The following is a 19,125-nucleotide window of genomic DNA, read 5'->3' on the forward strand; positions in this document are numbered from 1 at the left end:
AAAGCCTTTCTCGTATTTTATTTCCTTTTGTTTTATATTCTGCTTCTATTTCCTTCTCTTTAGCAGGCAACCGTTTTCTTTAGTCTAAATGTTTAAATGTAAACATTTACAATAAGTAATAGTTTTATTAATATGTTCCCAGACTTAATCTTAAAATAAGTGACTTTTGCAATCTCATTTTAACTTTTTAAAATCTTGTTTTTTGGACTCCAAATGCAGATTTATTTTTTGGCTTTGGGTACAGGAGAGGGACATTTGGGGAAGAACTGGTTTTTGTCTGTTTCTTACTTGTAATCTCTGTGGCCCAAGGGAGCATGTCGAATAGAATAAGTATGTTTAGGAAATTTCAAGCATTGTCTTTTCAAATTATGCCGGTTTTCTTGCTGAGATTTTTCAAACTTTGAGCACGGCCTTCGGCTCCACTGTCCCCGTGGTGTACAGAGTACTAATTAGTAGCCTCATGCCGTAATCGGCATGGCAAATGGTCAGGGGCGATGGTGTGTACCTTAACCCTCGCTTTGTTGCTCTCTCCCTGTTCGGTGGATGAATGAAGCATGTTTGTCATGAGGGACCCTCCAATGTTCATCCCGACACCGGTGGACCGGTACCGCCAGATCCTCCTCCCAGTTCTCCGCCTGTGCCAGGTCATCCTCACGTCCAGCATGGCTCAGCACCTGCAGGCGGCAGGGCAGGTAAGAGGAACCTTCGCGTAGACATCGTCGTGTGCCACACCCTCAAGTCACACGTGCAGGAAACCTAGACTAGGAACGGAAGTGAGTTTACTGTGACCCCCTGTCTGTGGCACCCCCAGGCATGGAAAGTAGGCTGCTGGACTTGACTCTGAACTTCAGTGGCCTGTATTTCTACTTCTGTTTGAATGAAACACCCCAGCTAATTCATGGAATAGCGAGATGGAACAAGCAATCTAAATTTGTTCTTCAGTAAAAGAAGCTCTTATTGTGATGGGAATAAACTGACTTCTAAAATGCACTTTAACCAGATATTTATTGAGAGGGGGGTATATACTATATTAAGCCTTACAGAAAATACAAAAGATAGATGATGTACCACATTTAGTTCTGATATTTAGAGAATTAAATAATTTTTTTTTCTTCATTTTTCTGAAGCTGGAAACGGGGAGGCAGTCAGACAGACTCCCACATGCGCCCGACCGGGATCCATCCGGCATGCCCACCAGGGGGTGATGCTTTGCCCCTCTGGGGCGTCGCTCTGTTGCGTCCAGAGCCATTCTAGCGCCTGAGGCAGAGGCCACAGAGCCATCCCCAGCGCCTGGGCCATCTTTGCTCCAGTGGAGCCTCGCTGTGGAGGGGAAGAGAGAGACAGAGAGGAAGGAGAGGGGGAGGGGTGGAGAAGCAAATGGGCGCTTCTCCTGTGTGCCTTGGCCGGGAATCGAACCTGGGACTCCTGCACGCCAGGCCGACGCTCTATGGCTGAGCCAACCGGCCAGGGCCAAGAATTAAATAATTTAAATAAGTGAATTTTCAAACTCATAATTCTTTTTGAGCACCAGAAATTAGTTTTATTTTCATGCTTTTCACTGAAACCTTCAAAAAATATAAGGTCTACCGGAAATTTCTGTCCGTTTCTATCACAACAACTTTTGACACGTAAGCACATGTTTATTTGGCGCATGTGTGCCTCTCTATTTTTATCACTTAATGTATACATACTGATGTAGCAAATTAACTAAAACAAAGTTGATTCACGTTAGTCTTATGTGTGTGATAGTGTACCCATGGCTACTGATAAAGTTCATTTACACCACTATAATTTTTACGAATTTCAACAAGAAATGCTACAGAAGCATGTCTGTCGCATCCACCATATTCCTCGGACTTAGCACTCTCCGACTATCACTTGTTTTGTCCTTATAAAATTTTTTTGAAGGGCAAAAAATTCAAAAATGAAGAAGATATCAAACAAGCACTGGTTCAATTTTTCGCATCAAAAGATAAAACATTTTTCAAAAATGGGATATACAAATTGCCCTCATGCTGGCAAGAAATTATTAATAATAATGGCAATTATATTATTTAATAAAGTTTATTGACGGTAAGAAAAATTTGTATTTTGTTTTATTCCCAAAACAGACAGAACTTTCTGGTAGATCATATATATATATTTCTTTGTTTTTTTATGCTAATAATATAATATGTAACTTTAGCCTTTCAATGGTTAATTAAGCTGACCATCATGAATCTACAGTCTTATTGTATTGAATTTATTCAAAGTAAATAACTATAATTAACTTAGATGTTTCTTTTTAAAAAAGTTATTCCAAAGTTAAATTGCATAAGTGATGTTTTAAATGTCTGGGTGTTACATGTATAGTCTAGTGTCTGTTTAGGACTAAATGTAAGGGCTATTTTTCAAATACAAGGAATAACTACACAGATTATTGTCAGAGTCAGTTTCTTCAAAAGTGTATTATTTATTTATTTTTTTAATTTATTTTTTTACAGGGACAGAGAGAGAGTCAGAGAGAGGGACAGACAGGGACAGACAGACAGGAACGGAGAGAGATGAGAAGCATCAATTATCAGTTTTTTGTTGCGAGACCTTAGTTGTTCATTGATTGCTTTCTTGTATGAGCCTTGACTGCGGACCTTCAGCAGACTGAGTAACCCCTTGCTGAAGCCAGCGACCTTGGATCCAAGCTGGTGAGCTGTTGCTCAAGCCAGATGAGCCCACGCTCAAGCTGCCGACCTTGGGGTCTCGAACCTGGGTCCTCGGCATCCCAGTCCGATGGTCTATCCACTGCGCCACCGCCTGGTCAGGCCTCACTCATTTTAAACTCTTGTTCTACTTCCATTTGGACAAAAAATAAATAAGTAAATAAAATAGGGGTCAAAACAGTTTTTATGCACTTGTTCTAAGTTACATTACACTCTTCTACAGCCTCTAAATACATTACACAGCCTCTAAATACATTACTTTCTCAACTTTGAAATAATCCCTTAGTTTTCTTAAGAAGTTTAGGTAAATGTTTGCTTCTTGAAGAAATAAACTGTGTAAGTGTGAAAGACAGTTCCTTGTCTAGTTAGATTGAATTACTTGTTTCATTGTTATGAGTTATAAGTTCATAACTTTCTGCTCTTTCCCTCTGTCTTCATTTCTCCTGCTCTTTCTCGGGCAGGTGCTGCAGTTCCTCATTGCGCATTCGGACACCATCCAGGCCATCCTGCGCTGTCAGGACGTGAGCGCCGGGTCCCTGCAGGAGCTGGCACTGCTGACCGGGATCATAAGTAAAGCTGCTCTTCCCAGTGAGTCGAGTGGACTTCTACTAATTCTTTACAGGTTGACGTGCACTTAACAGAATAGGCTCCTACTCAGCAGCTATATGTGACTTATCAGTACTAACAGAGTTCAGTGCCTTTTTAGAAATACTAAGTTTATATTTATAAAACTGACATATGTGCATATAAAAAAATTCAGAGTCCAAGAAAATAACACTCAAAATCCCACTATCTAGAAATTACCAGGAGTTAACATTTGATAAATAGCTTTTTAAACACTGTTCTCTGTTTAAACAATGCTCCCAGTACATGAGGGGGAGAGAGATACAGAGATGCACAGAGGTAATTTATAAGAATGAGATTACCTTTTACATGCAGTGTTAGAGAATAACTAGTTTTACATAATTAACAGATAGAAAAAGTAATTGAAGAAAAGCTGAAGACATTGATGAATTCCAGACAAATGCTTATTACAAGAGTACAAGAGATACTAGTACTTAAAAATCACTATAATTAAGAAGAAAAACAGATTATGAAAAGTTTTTAAGAGTCTGACCAGGCCTGACCTGTGGTGACGCAGTGGATAAAGCATCAACCTGGAACCCAGAGGTCACCAGTTCAAAACCCTGGGCTTGACTGGTCAAGGCACATATGGGAGTTGATGCTTCTTGCTCTTCCTCCCCTTCTCTCTCTCTCTCTCTCTCTCTCTCTCTCTCTCTCTCACTCTTTCTAATCTCTAAAATGAATAACTAACTAAATAAATAATGATAAAAATTAAAAAAAAAAAAAAAAGAGCCTGATCAGGTGGGGGCACAGTGGATACAGCGCTAGACTGGGACGTGGAGGACCCAGGTTCGAGACCCCGAGGTTGCCGGCTTGAGTGTAGGATCATAGATATGACCCCATGGTCGCTGGTTTGAGCCTAGAGTTGCTGCCTTGAGCAAGGGGTCACTCACTCTGCTATAGCCGCCCCCCACCCCCGGTCTAGACAGATATGAGAAAGCAGTCAATTACGAAAAACTAAGGAGCCTCAATGAAGAATTGATGCTTCTCATCCCTCTCCCTTCTTGTCTGTCCCTTTCTCTCTCTGTCTCTGTAACAACAACAAAAAAAGTTAAGATAGTTTTGGTCATTTTAAAAATTATATTTCTTTCTTGCATGTAGATTTTAGACAGTCAGCCAACTTCTGATGGGAAAGAGGAACTGATGTGTTCTTTTATACTTCCTTTTCCACCTTCAGGTTATGTTTATGTATATTGTTTTTACTGTCATGTTTTAGAACACGTTCAATCCTGATACCGTAATACCTCTAGCTCAGTGGTTCTCAACCTTTCTAATGCCGTGACCCTGCAATACAGATCCTCATGTTGCGGTGACCCCAAACCAAAAAATAATTTTGGTGGCTCTTCATAACTGTAATTTTGCTACAGTTATGATTCGGAATGTAAATACCTGATATGCGTTATGTATTCTCATTGCTACAAATCAAACATAATTTAAACATAGTGATTAATCACAAAAACAATATTTAATTATATATTGAGAAATATTACTAATGGACCTCCTGATGGTGTATTGGGGCTACCATTCCGTAAATAGCTGCTTAACTAATGGATCTGTTTTTTCCAGATGAGTGGCAAGTTTTCTATATAGAACAGTGTGAACTATGTCATAGGATACACTGCAGTTTCTGCACAGCATGGTATCTTTCAGGGCTCTTTCACACTATAAAGCAGCGGTTTCTGCGGTGGAATCCACATCTCATTTACTTCAATGGGAGACCCGTGGATTCCTCAGAAGAGAGATCCCCTGTACGGCAGAAATGCAGTTACGACACATTTCTTCCTCTCCTATTCAAGTCAATGGGAGGCCGCAGCAGATTCCGCTCAAATATAGAGCATGTTGCTTAATTTTTTCCACGCTAGAACTTTTCCTGGAGCAGGAAAATTCCAAAGGTGGAATCCGCCATCCCCAATAGACTTCTATAGGAGGCAGATCTTTTACACTGCAGAAGCCGCACAGCAGATTCCTCAGTGTGAGGCCTCTTTCAGTCTATAGACTTCTATAGGAGGCAGATCTTTTACACTGCAGAATCCGCACAGCAGATCCCTCAGTGTGAGGCCTCTTTCAGTCTATTTGGAATTTTCCTGCTCTAGGAAAAGTTCTAGCGTGGAAAAAATTAAGCAACATGCTCTATATTTGAGCGGAATCTGCTGCGGCCTCCCATTGACTTGAATAGGAGAGGAAGAAATGTGTCGGGAACCGTCATTTCTCTGCCTCTTATTGAAATCAAAAGGAGGCTGCGGTGGATTGTGTGGTAACCCAAGATTCTCGGGAGCTCTCTTCCACAAAATCTGCAGCACTCCCAATGAAATCAAAAGGAGGCGGATTCAATGCCGGAAACCGCTGATTTCAGCAGTTTCCTCATTCAGAATATGGGAAAATAGTGGGAGATATGGGAGATAATTATACATAGGGGAACAGTGTGAACTACATCTTACAGTGGTCTCTTATAGTATAAGACACATTGTGTAAATGTATGGTGCTTTGTGTAAGTGTAAGCTGCTTTATGTACTGTGTAATGATTACACACAAAGCACCTTACACTTACACAGTATTGTGTGTATGGTGTGTGTACTGTTTTTACATTATTAACCTTTTTTACACCAGCAGGCTCTCTTGGCTCTCTGCCTCCTAGGCTTCTGTCCTCCAGCGCTTGCTGCACCCGCCCACTGATGACGTCAGCAAGTGCCGGACACACGTAATACATTGCTGTGGATGAGCAGCCGCACTGCTATAGACTGTGGAGCGTTCTCCCCGCTTCCCCCGCCCCTTAGGCCCCAGATGGATGATGCAATCACGTCTGCGCATGACTGCAGGCATTCAGTTTGGAACTCACGTCCATAACGGCCTGAGTTCAAGCTGAATAGCGCTGCTGCAGACGGTAGCACGGCTTCTCAGCGGCTAAAGCCATCGGAAATATGTATTCTCCCATGGCTTTAGGCGACCCCTGTGTTTTAGTTGTTCGACCCCCGCTGGGGTCATGACCCACAGGTTGAGAACTGCTGCTCTAGCTATTTAGTTTTACTTGTATGTGGACATGGGTTCACTTAAAAACATCAAAATCTGTTTTTTTCCTTCCATGGTTTTACCATTCTTGAGTTCTTTCTTTTCATTTATCTCTTGGCATTTTTAATCTGTATTGAGTCCCATCTCCCAAGTAAAATTATATTATAGTCCCTGAATTCTTTAATGTTTATGAATGGCTAAAGGTTGCCTTTATTCTTGAATGACAGCATGGCCAATTATAATCTTTTTTCTCTTAGAACTCGTGATATTAATTATTAATAGCTCATATTTATTAAATGTGCCAAGAATTGTTTTATACAGTTAGCATTTTTGTAAAAGATTTTACTTATTGGTTTTGCAGAGTGAGGAGAAGGGGAGGCGTGAGAAAGAAGTATCAACTCATAGTTGCTTCAGTTTAGTTGTCCATCAGTTGCTTGTCATATGTGCCTTGACCAGGCAAGCCCAGGGTTTTGAACTGGTGACTTCTGCATTCCAGGTCGACAGTTTATTCACTGCGCTACCACAGGCTGGGCTTAGCATGTTAATTTATTTAATTCTCATAACCATCTTAAGAAGTATAACTATTATTATTTACATTTTACAATGAGGAAACTGAGGCACAGAGAGGTTAACTTGTCCAAAATCGCATAGATAATACTGGTAGTAGAGAGTTTCCAAGGCAGTATGGCTCCTGAGCCTGTGCACTTACCTACCAGTCTACCCTACCCCCATTTTTCTGTTGGAGAAGTCTGAGAACAAGCCCTGATCCCACCCCAGCACCCCCAGCAGTTTTCCTCTCCAGGGTTGTTTCTGTACCTGAGCAGAGTGTTTGCAGGGCAGAGTATGGCACCTGGAGCCCAAGCTCATTCTGGGAGCCAGGCCCCACCCCACCCATCCTTTGGTGTCTCGGTCCTGGGGCTCCCTGTGCTCATTTCCCCCCCTCAGCCTGCTGGTCCCAGTCGGGCCACCCTTCTCACCTTCCCAAAGCCCCGTTGTTGAGTGGCTCTCCTCCCAGCAGTTTCCCTTTGATTTCTGCAGGATGTTCCTAATCACTCTGATACACTTCTTTGCAGATTGCATGAGAATTTGCAATAATGTGTTGGGTTTTCCTCTTTCCTCAGTACTACTCCTGAGGGGTGGGCTCAGGGTCAAAGTCACTAACTGAATCTGGATTTAGATTGCATATGAATCTTTGTAATATTTCCCCAAACTCCCCCTCGGCAGAGTTTGCTTATGCACATAAAGAATACAAAGTACTAGAACTGCTCTTCCTTACCTTTTTTTTTTTACAGGGACAGAGAGAGAGAGTCAGAGAGAGGGACAGACAGGTACAGACAGGAATGCAGAGAGATGAGAAGCATCAATCATCAGTTTTTTGTTGCAACACCTTAGTTCATTGATTGCTTTCTCATATGTGCCTTGACTGTGGGCCTTCAACAGACCGAGTAACCCCTTGCTCGAGCCAGCGACCTTGGGTCCAAGCTGGTGAGCTTTTGCTTAAGCCAGATGAGCTCGTGCTCAAGCTGGCGACCTTGGGGTCTCAAACCTGGGTCCTCCACATCCCAGTCTGACGCTCTATTCACTGTGCCACTGCCTGGTCAGGCTCTTCCTTGCTTTTTAATGTTTTTATCTTCTTGATTATAAAACTACACTTAAAAGCATTCCAAATTTTCTAGGTATATTATGTGAACTGGATGTTGATGTAAATGAAGGATCGCTAATGGAGCTACAGGGACATATTGGAAGATTCCAGGTAACTGCTTGTTATTTCTTTAAAAAGCAAGTGTAAGACTTTTAACAATGTCCACTGACCCTTCATTCATCCTCCCCAGCCTGCTCCCTGGGTTCCGCAAAGCCTTTCAGTGACTTTAATCGATTCTTTATTATTTCCAAATTACATGCTTATATTGCTACTTCTTGATTATCCAATTTTAGGAATGATCTATTGATTTCCCATTGAGGAGGTTGAGAATCTAGATATCTTTACTCCTTTTCTCCCATCATAAAATATGTACACTTTTTATACTCCCCCATAATCAATATAACTATATCATAATTTTGATTAGATCAATGTTTAGTGTTAGATTATTATTACTGTGTAATTGGCATGGATGATATGTTACTTTTCTGTGTGACATTGTTTACCTTAGAGTAAATAATTTTTTTTTATTTGCTTGATTTTTATGTATTTATTTCTAATTTATTCACAAACTCCTCTTCAATTGTGTACTCTCCTATCAATATATTCAAACCTAGCAGATTGCTTATCATTTGCATATCTTTTTTTTTTTTTTTGGTATTTTTCTGAAGTTGGAAACGGGGAGGCGGGGAGGCAGTCAGACTCCCGCATGCGCCCAACCAGATCCACCCAGCATGCCCACCAGGGGGCGATGCTCTGCCCATCTGGGGCGTTGCTCTGTTGCAACCAGAGCCCTTCTAGCGCCTGAGGCAGAGGCCATAGAGCCATCCTCAGCGCCCGGGCCAACTTTGCTCCAATGGAGCCTTGGCTGCGGGAGGGGAAGAGAGAGACATAGAGGAAGGAGAGGAGGAGAGGTGGAGAAGCAGATGGGCTCTTCTCCTGTGTGCCCTGGCTGGGAATCGAACCCGGGACTCCTGCATGCCAGGCCGACGCTCTACCACTGAGCCAACCGGCCAGGGCCCATTTACATATCTTATCATAATCTTTTGATGAATCTGTCCTGCTTTGATCATCTTTTCTTTTTATTGGCTTCAGAATAAGTGTATTTATATACTAGAACTTATATCCCACTGTTTTTGATAGAGTAATTTTCTTAACCAATCCTCTTTTCACAATCTGGTTTTCAAGTTTGCAGAAGTAAATGCTGCCATCAGCAATTTTGTGTGCAAAATTTTAAACTGGATTAAATAACATAAGTGGTATCACCAGGTCCAAGGGTATACACGTGATGCATTTTGAGTTATTGTCAAAAGGGTTGCACTCTCATCAACAAAACCCAACTGCTCTGGCTAATACTATTTCCAGTCTTTTAACTTCTTTTTATTCATAGAGAGGAAAAGATATATATATATATATATATATATATATATATATATATATATATATGTGTGTGTGTATATATTTTCATTTTTCCGAAGCTGGAAACGGGGAGGCAGTCAGACAGACTCCCGCATGTGCCCGACCTGGATCCACCCGGCATGCCCACCAGGGGGCGATGTTCTGCCCCTCTGGGGCGTCGCTCTGTTGCATCCAGAGCCATTCTAGCGCCTGATGCAGAGGCCACAGAGCCATCCTCAGCGCCTGGGCCATCTTTGCTCCAATGGAGCCTCAGCTGCGGGAGGGGAAGAGAGAGACAGAGAAGAAGGAGAGGGGGAGGGGTGGAGAAGCAGATGCGCGCTTCTCCTGTGTGTCCTGGCCAGAAATCGAACCCGGGACTCCTGCACGCCAGGCCGACGCTCTACCGCTGAGCCAACCGGCCAGGGCCGGAAAAGATATTTTTGATGAATCATTCACAAGGTGATCTCTGGACATGTTTTAATGCATCTGTTTTAACTATAAGAATAGCAAACAGCCAGTTATAAGTTTTAAAAATAGATACAACAATTTTGACAAAATAAGTTTATATTATAATGTTTCCTTAATATGTGCTGTCTTACCCAACTTATTATATAAACATCAGTTTAAATAAGCTATTCATTTTGTACATATGTATGTAAGTATATGGAGGTGTGTGTGTAATACAAATTTTTAAAATATATGATTTTATTGTCCACTTAACTATGTGCAGAACAACACTACACTTAGCACTTTAAATGCAATTCAGTGTCTCCAGTAATCCTGGCAACAATTGTACATGGTAGGAATTGCTATTGTCACTAGATATGTGACCAGAAAGGCTTGAGGAAGTCAAGTGACTTGTTCCAGGTCACAGAACAAAAAGTCACACACCTGCTGTTGGAACCCACATCTCTGATTTCAAACCCATGTACTGACTACTGGATACACTACTAGTTTTGAAAAGCTCATCCTTTGCCTCTGAAACCTTAGGAAAAATTGTCTTCTCAGATGAAGTGTACCGGCATTTCAAACAGATTTGCATTCTGTCTGCCAAGGAACACCTGTGTGTTCCCAGCCTTTTTTATGAAGTCCGCAGAAGTGGCCACAAAAGTACGAGCCTTTGAGTTTGAGCTCTAGGAGACAGTTGTGATGTTACAGATCAACTCCTATTTGCCACTTCACCCTGCCTCTCATTGTCCACTTGTGTTTATTTAATGAGTATCTGCCAATCAATTCCTTGGTGTGATACAGAGAATTCTTAGATTATAGATGAAAGTCAAATGCTTAAAAAATTGATATTCTTGTAATGTATTGACTGCGAAGCATATACATTTGCAAAAAAAAAGTGAATTTTAATAGTGCTAACTTTAGTAGACTCAGTTGGAAATAAGAAATCAGACGGTTTAAAGAGTGAGTCTATTCCCCACTGAGTTTTTCTTTCTTATATCCCTCAAGAAGAGAGGGCGCTGATTTTAAAAATACTTAGATATGAACAAAATGTCCTTTTCTTTTTCAGCGCCAATGCTTGGGACTGCTAAGTCGCTTTGGTGGCTCTGACAGACTCCGTCAGTTTAAGTTTCAAGATGACCATGTAGAGGGAGACAGAGTGAGCAGGAAAGATGAGATCGAGCTGGCCATGCAGCAGGTAGGGGCAGTGAGAACTGTGCCTCAGTCTGTAAGGTTTTTATGTTTTTAGAAACATGATAAAAGTAACAGTAATTTTATAAATTGATATCTAACTTTGTTCTAATTTAACAAATTCATCAAAGCTTTGTTCTCCTTTTCCATTTGGGGGGTAATATTTTGGTTACTGCTCTTCTTCCACTGCAGATTTGTGCCAACGTCATGGAATATTGCCAGTCACTCATGCTACAGAGTTCCCCTCCCTTCCAGCAAGCCACGTGCCTTTTCACCCCCAGTCTGTCCGAGACCCTTACCAGAGATGGACCCCGGCAAGGTGAGCCTGGTTCTTTCTCTGTGTTTGAGGAGTTCAGTTGTTCTGTAATAATGATTATAACAAGCTCTGATTGGCTCCAGTAAGATGTGGTCTTTTTCTATATGAATAACAATGGAAATTTTAAAAACTGTAAGAAGGAGTGGCAAGAAGGTACAGTGGTCAGACTGGCGATCGGCTGGGGAGCTCAGGAGACTAGAGAAATCCTAGATTATCTGAGGATAAAGCTAGAAGAGTCTTGTGGCCAGAATATAGTTTTTGGGTTTTTTTTTATTTAGAGACAGAGAGAGGGCCAGATAGGGACAGACATACAGGAAGGGAGAGAGAGATGAGAAGCATCAGTTCTTTGTAGCGGCACCTTAGTTGTTCATTGATTGCTTTCTCATATGTGCCTTGACCGGGGGACTACAGCAGAGTGAGTGACCCCTTGCTCAAGCCAGCGACCTTGGGCTCAAGCTGGTGAGCCTTGCTCAAACCAGATGAGCCTGCGCTCAAACTGGCAACCTTGGGGTTTTGAACCTGGGTCCTCTGCATCCCAGTCCAACGCTCTATCCACTGCACCACTGTCTGGTCAGGCCAGAATATAGTTTTGCATAGTACTTGAGACCCCAAAGGAAGGATCCAAATTTGTGTACATGGCTTGGGGTAAGGTTGTTCTGCATATGGGTGGTGGGTGGGGAGACAGGTGTAAAGGTTTATAACTAACAGATTTCTGAAATGTCTTCACCCAGGAAAGGGTAAGCTCCGTCTGTGTCCTTAGTCTCACTTCCCATTCTTTCCAGGTCTTCAACCTTATGTTTATCCATATTCTGTACATACAGGAGCTCCTAACCACTCCTTTGAACTGTCAGTGGTATTTAAGAGTAGTATTGGGTTGGTTTTAATAATAGTTTATGTGTCCTTAAATCCCTGGGCATCCCTTGTTTTAAAACAGGTCATTTGATATTCATATAAAATGCTTCTAAGTGGAACATGGTTTCTTTTCTTTTTTCATCACGAACTCTGTTAGATACCCAAGCTCTAGTAGTTCCCTGTTGGCGCCTCCCTGGTTTGGGCATTATTGTCTACCTGCTGAAGCAAAGCGCGAATGATTTCTTCAGCTATTACGACAGTCATCGACAGAGTGTCAACAAGCTTCAGAATGTAGAGCAGCTTCCACCAGATGAGATAAAAGAGGTATGAATCTTATAATGAGTTGTGAAGCCATTGACTTCACTCATGAGGGTGAGGGTACGAGTGTCAGACTTGTGAGTAAAGATGACACAGGCAATGAGACAAAAGGAATTGAAACGATTCCTCCGTGTGGTTGAAGACGAGCCTCTCCCTTCAGCCCCATGCCTCGTAAGCACAGAAACTCTTGAATGAAAGACTGTGAAGTTGCACGTGTTCAAGAAGACCACCTGCCATTCAGTGAATGGCAGCCAGTCTTTGAATGAGAGAGTTTGGTAATTTATGCCCTAAAATCTGTGCTGAGAAACTTAGGCATCTGTTACAGGTTTTTATTCAGTAGATGCGACTCATTAGGTCAGGTGTCTGTCTGTGTCTTCAGTAGTTTTAGTCCCTGCTCAGTGAATTTTTCAGACAGTGGGATGGTATAGCAGATGTGACTGCCTGCTCTCAGTGACCCAGAATCATTCGTGGGCGTTTATTTTGGCTACAGATGCTGAGCTGCCAGGTTTGCTCCCTGAGTAGCCTGTCATCTTTCTCAGTCGGCACAGCTGAACTGCACGGCACCTCCGCCAGCACTGAAGCTGCCTGGTGCCCTGTGGGCCCGCTGTTGAACCATTTTGCCATTCCTGGTCCGCAGCCACTTTTCTACAACACTCTCCGTCGCTCGCAGAGTAGAAAAAGCCTGCGCCCTCCTGCCAGTCTTCTGATAATCATGGGGAGCGTATTGAGTATTTATGATGTGCCAGGCCCTGAGCTACAAATTTTACCTGAATACATGAAGCAGGTGTTTTTGCTCCTCTCAGTTCTCAGATGAGGAAACTGAGGCACTAGACATTTGAATACCCAAAACCACACCACCAGCCAGTCCAGGCTGAGGCAGGGGTGGCTGGGTTCAGGTCGTTTCTGGGACTGTGGTTCCCACCTGGCAGCCCTGCTCCATCACGCAGAGCTTATGGCGAGGGTAGTACTCGCAGGAGGAGGGAGGAGCAGGGCATGGCAATCAAGTACGTGACCTTCTCCGTCCCCACTTCACTCTGCCCTCTGCCCGGCCCAGGGTCTGGATCAGGGGTCCCCAAACTTTTTACACAGGGTGCCAGTTCACTGTCCCTCAGACTGTTGGAGGGCCGGACTATAAAAAAAACTATGAACAAATCCCTACGTACACTGCACATATCTTATTTTAAAGTAAACAAAACGGGAACAAATACAATATTTAAAATAAAGAACAAGTAAATTTAAATCAACAAACTGACCGGTATTTCAATGGGAACTATGCTCCTCTCACTGACCACCAATGAAAGAGGTGCCCCTTCTGGAAGTGCGGTGGGGGCCGGATAAATGGCCTCGGGGGGCCGCATGTGGCCTGCGGGCCGTAGTTTGGGGACTCCTGGTCTGGATCTTACCTGAACCCCTGGGCTCTAGGGGTCTGCCCAATGAAGATGGTGGGGGGAGGTTCTGGTTGGTGATGGTGTTTTTTATGCTCTAGACCTCTATCTTACATTTTCTTCAGAAAAGACATGACAGCTCTTACAGAAATTCTGCATGGCCTTGTTAGCACCTACTGCTTTGAAAACTTTGTTGCTTTTTGTCTTAATTTGACAGGAAATTCAGGGTTGGTCGGCATCGATAGAATAGAGATGTTTGTTTTGGGGTCAGAACTTTTTCAGAAAGCAATAGATGAATATTCATTTGTAATTTGACTGCTTCCTGGGCTCTCACTTTTTTAAGTTACTAGCTTCCTAACTAGTTAATGACTTGTCTGCCAGGATGTTTCAACCTATTTGGATGCTTTTCCCAGTGCTTATCTCAAGGACCCACTTATAGTATTTTCATTGATTACAGTTTGTGCTATTCTTTTTTTTTTTTTTTTTTTTAACAGAGACAGAGAGAGAGTCAGAGTGAGGGACAGACAGGGACAGACAGACAGGAACCGAGAGATGAGAAGCATCAATCATTAGTTTTTCGTTGTGCATTGCGACACCTTAGTTGTTCATTGATTGCTTTCTCATATGTGCCTTGACCATGGGCCTTCAGCGGACCGAGTAACCCCTTGCTTGAGCCAGTGACCTTGGGTCCAACCTGGTGAATTTTTGCTCAAACCAGATGAGCCCACGCTCAAGCTGGCGACCTTGGGGTCTTGAACCTGGGTCTTCCGCATCCCAGTCTGACGCTCTATCCACTGCGCCACTGCCTGGTCAGGCAGTTTGTACTATTCTTAATACTGCATGTGTTTCTTTCCCTTTAGCTGTGTCAGTCTGTGATGCCCACGGGTGTTGATAAAATCTCCTCTGCCCAGAAGTATGTTCTCGCAAGACGGCGTTTGGTAAAGCTGATCAACAACCGAGCGAAACTGCTTTCCCTGTGCTCTTGTATCCTTCGTGACATCATAGCAGGACCGGACCGTGACCTTAAAGAGAATCTGCCAATGCGGGAACTCTGATTCTCACATTGTTTGGGCATCAAAACCATATGGAAAGCGATATAATAACTATTCGGTTTTTTTCCAGTAAATGTCTGATGTATTTCCAAATTGAAAAAATTTCTTTTAGAGTAGCTACTATACAGACACTTTCTGTCTGCACAGGAAACAAGGATACTGGAGACTGCTGGCTCAGTGCCCCACGAGCCTCTCCTCTTTCTCACACAGCTTGAATGGTGTCCTACCCCTGGCTGTCAACCCGAGGCCTGGGTATATCACTAGATGGTGCGGTCTCTTTTGTGTTGAGATGTTTTCCTTGATCTGAGCTCCCTTCTGTAGTTATCATAGAGACCTGCCTGTATATCCTTTGGCGCCATCTGGAGTACTACTTGTTACATTGCACGCCCACGGACTCACAGGATTCCTTGTTTGCCTCCAGGACCTTGTTTAAAAGCAGAAGGCTCCAAGGTAAACTTTACTCTGCAAATTAATGAGCCATAAATGGCTTTTGATTTTGCTGCCTTGAAAAACTAGTCCCATTTTAACTTATTTTTTGTGTCTAGGTTACTAAGAGTAGATTGGATGAGTGAGCTCTACTTAGTTATTAGACATAGCTTTATTTTGTATTTCACTTCCGTCATGGGACACTGTGCAGAGCAGAAGAGCATCTTGGAGGTTCTTCTCTGCTGTTCCTCAACTTCTTTCAGTTAAGGGGTGACCCAGCTCCAGAGTCCCCTAGTCACTAATAATTGTCCAGAAGAATGGAAGTGGGTCAGTAAGCTGCTGTGACTGGTGAGCGTGTGCTGGATCCCTTGGGGGAAGAACAGGACAAGCTTGGGAGCCCTGGCCTGGGCCAGTGCAGTGCTCCTGGGCTTCCATTGGCTGGAAGGTGAAGTAGAGTTCTCAGTCTGGACCCACGTTTTCCATGACGCTGTGGTTCATTGTCTCAGGTTCTTCGCTGTGTTGTAGATAAATACTTGCAAAAATGGTTTGAGTGTGTCTTTTGTTTCTAGATTCCTTTGCTTCTGAAGCCAACATGGATTTTAGAAGTGGACTGACTAGAGTAAGCCAACATGACATCGACCAGGTAAGGTTCTAGTCTCCTACTCTTTTTATTTCTAAAAGGAAAAAGGAAAGTCTGGTCTATCAGTAAGATTATACTTTTCAGGATGTATATGAAGACCTGATTTGAGTTCTGGCATGACCACCAAATAGGTGTGGGACTTGGAACAACTGACTTAACTTCTGAGCCTCTAATTCCTCATCGAAAAAAGTGCCTGGAACCTAATGAAGGTTCAGTAATTGGTAGGCATTATAATCTGGAAACTCTTAATTTTTAAAAAATTAATTTTGTAGAATTTTTAGGCATAAAGTATCACTCAACACTTAGCTTTTCAGAAAATAATTTAATGGAGAGATGTCAGTAGCCATTAAAAATTTTGCTGTAATAGATTATATAGTCAGGTGTTGCTTAATGAAGTGTGTCGTTAAGTTATTTTGTGGTTGTGCAAACATTGTAGCGTGCACTCACACAAACCTAAATGGTATAGAGCAGTTTTTCAACCACCAGTTTACAGATCAGTCAGCCAGAAATTTCATGCCAGTCCGTGACAGAGTTAACCACCCTGATGATGTATGATGATTATAGACCCAATGATCTTAGTCAAATTTACTTATGCTCAGGGTGATTTCTGCCTTAGTGGTCCCGAAATTATTCTCCTATTGTCACTCGTCCCACGTGTAAAAGATTGAAAACCATTGATATAGCCTAGTACATACCTAGGCCACATGGTGTAGCCTGTTGCTATTGGGCTACATACCAGTACAGACAGCATATCACAGTGTGGAATACTGAAGAAAGTTTTAATCCAGTGGTGTTTGTGTATCTATACATATCTAAATATAGAAAAGGTACAGTAAAAACATGGTATAAAAGATAAAAAGTGGCACACCTGTGTTAGGCACTTCCATGAGCAGAGCCTGCAGAACTGGAAGTTGCTCTGGGTGAGTCAGTGAGGGTGAAGGCCTTGTTTATTCCTGTACACTGCTGTGCAATTATAAACACGGTACGCTTAGGCCACACTGAATTTATTAGTTTTTTTATTTTTTTATTTTTTTTGTATTTTTCTGAAGCTGGAAACGGGGAGAGACAGTCAAACAGACTCCCGCATGCGCCTGACCGGGATCCACCCGGCACGCCCACCAGGGGCGAAGCTCTGCCCACCAGGGGGTGATGCTCTGCCCCTCCAGGGCATCGCTCTGCCGGGACCAGAGCCACTCTAGCGCCTGGGGCAGAGGCCAAGGAGCCATCCCCAGCGCCCGGGCCATCTTTGTTCCAATGGAGCCTTGGCTGCGGGAGGGGAAGAGAGAGACAGAGAGGAGGGGGGGGGGGGAGGAGAAGCAAATGGGCACTTCTCCTGTGTGCCCTGGCCGGGAATCGAACCCGGGTCCCCCGCACGCCAGGCCGACGCTCTATTGCTGAGCCAACCGGCCAGGGCCTATTAGTTTTTTGTTTTGTTTTGTTTTTTTTTACAGAGACAGAGAGTGAGTCAGAGAAAGGGATAGGGACAGACAGACAGAAACGGAGAGAGATGAGAAGCATCAATCATTAGTTTTTCATTGCGCGTTGCAACACCTTAGTTGTTCATTGATTGCCCTCTCACATGTGCCTTGACCGCGGACCTTCAGCAGACCAAGCAACCCCTTGCTGGAGCCAGCGACCTTGGGTCCAAGCTCGTGAGCCTCGCTCAAACCAGATGAGCCCGCACTCAAGCTGGCGACCTCGGGGGTCTCGAACCTGGGTCCTTCTGCATCCCAGTCCAACGCTCTATCCACTGTGCCACCACCAGGTCAGGCTAGTTTTTTTTATTATTTATTTTTTTACAGAGACAGAGAGTGAGTCAGAGAGAGGGATAGACAGGAACAGACAGACAGGAACAAAGAGATGAGAAGCATCAATCATTAGTTTCTCATTGCGCATTGCGACACCTTAGTTGTTCATTGATTGCTTTCTCATATGTGCCTTGACCGCGGGCCTTCAGCAGACCGAGTAACCCCTTGCTGGAGTCAGCTACCTTGAGTCCAAGCTGGTGAGTTTTGCTCAGGCCAGATGAGCCCGCACTCAAGCTGGCGACCTCGAGGTCTCGAACCTGGGTCCTCTGCATCCCAGTCCGACGCTCTATCCACTGCGCCACCGCCTGGTCCGGCTGAATTTATTAGTTTTATTCTTCATTAATAACCTTAGCTTATTGTAAATATTTTACTTTATAAAATTTTTTAATGTTTCAAAACCTTTTTGACTCTTTTGTAATAAAACTTAGCTTAAAACACAAACCCATTGTGCAGCTGTACAAACATGTTTTTTTAGCTCCTTATTTATTCTATAAGCTGTAAGCTTTTTTTTGAGACAGAGACAGAGAGAGGGACAAGTAGGGACAGACAGACAGGAAGGGAGAGAGATGAGAAGCATCAATTCTTTTGTTGCAGCTCCTTAGTTGTTCACTGATTGGTTTCTCATATATGCCTTCACTGGGGGGGCTACAGCAGAGCAAGAGACCCCTTGCTCAAGCTGGTGACCTTGGGCTCAAGCCAGTGACCTTTGGGCTTAAGCCAGCTACCATGGGGTCATGTCTATGATCCCATGCTCAAGCCAGCAACCCCGCACTCAAGCCGGCGACCTCGGGGTTTCCAGTCCGACACTCTATCCCTTGCACCACTGCCTTGTCAGGCAAGCTTTTTTCTATGAATGTATTTGTTACTTTTTAAACTTTTTGTTAAAGACAAAGATACAAACACTCATTAACCTAGTTCAGCATAGGGTCAGGATCATCAATATCACTCTCTTCTACCTCCATATCTTATCCCACTGGAAGGTCTGTGGGGGCAATAACATGCATGGAACTGTCATCTCTCATGATAGCAATGCCTTCTTCTGCAATACTTCCCGAAGCACCTGCCTGAGGCTCTTGAAGAGGCATTGTTCCTTTCAGAACTGTGTCCACGGTGATTTTTAGTTTCTTTTTTTCATCATAGGTTTGCTTGTAAGCAGATAATGCACCATGAACATTCCTCTCTATTAATGATGGCAACAAAGTCACTAGGTGATAGGAATTTTCAGCTCCATTATAATCTTACGGGACACTATAACATGTGCAGCTCAACGCTGACCAAACCATCATTATGTGGCACAGGACTATATACAGTACTATGTGCTTAGTAG

General features: G+C 43.2%; 1 protein-coding gene across 2 annotated transcripts in view; it reads left to right on the plus strand.

The window, feature by feature from the left end:
- The window catches only part of NUP205 (nucleoporin 205), a 78,597-nt gene that overhangs the window by 57,733 nt on the left and 1,739 nt on the right, over nt 1–19,125 (plus strand). For both annotated transcript variants that reach the window (XM_066262361.1, XM_066262362.1), the window contains exons 34-42: nt 554–692; nt 3,158–3,284; nt 8,003–8,079; nt 10,880–11,008; nt 11,194–11,320; nt 12,327–12,493; nt 14,733–14,856; nt 15,246–15,374; nt 15,920–15,993. In XM_066262361.1, the coding sequence (XP_066118458.1) occupies nt 554–692; nt 3,158–3,284; nt 8,003–8,079; nt 10,880–11,008; nt 11,194–11,320; nt 12,327–12,493; nt 14,733–14,856; nt 15,246–15,374; nt 15,920–15,993 (1,093 nt within the window). The remainder of the gene's footprint in view (nt 1–553; nt 693–3,157; nt 3,285–8,002; nt 8,080–10,879; nt 11,009–11,193; nt 11,321–12,326; nt 12,494–14,732; nt 14,857–15,245; nt 15,375–15,919; nt 15,994–19,125) is intronic.

This window comes from Saccopteryx bilineata, chromosome 2 (genome assembly GCF_036850765.1).
Source record: "Saccopteryx bilineata isolate mSacBil1 chromosome 2, mSacBil1_pri_phased_curated, whole genome shotgun sequence".
Lineage (NCBI taxonomy): Eukaryota > Metazoa > Chordata > Mammalia > Chiroptera > Emballonuridae > Saccopteryx > Saccopteryx bilineata.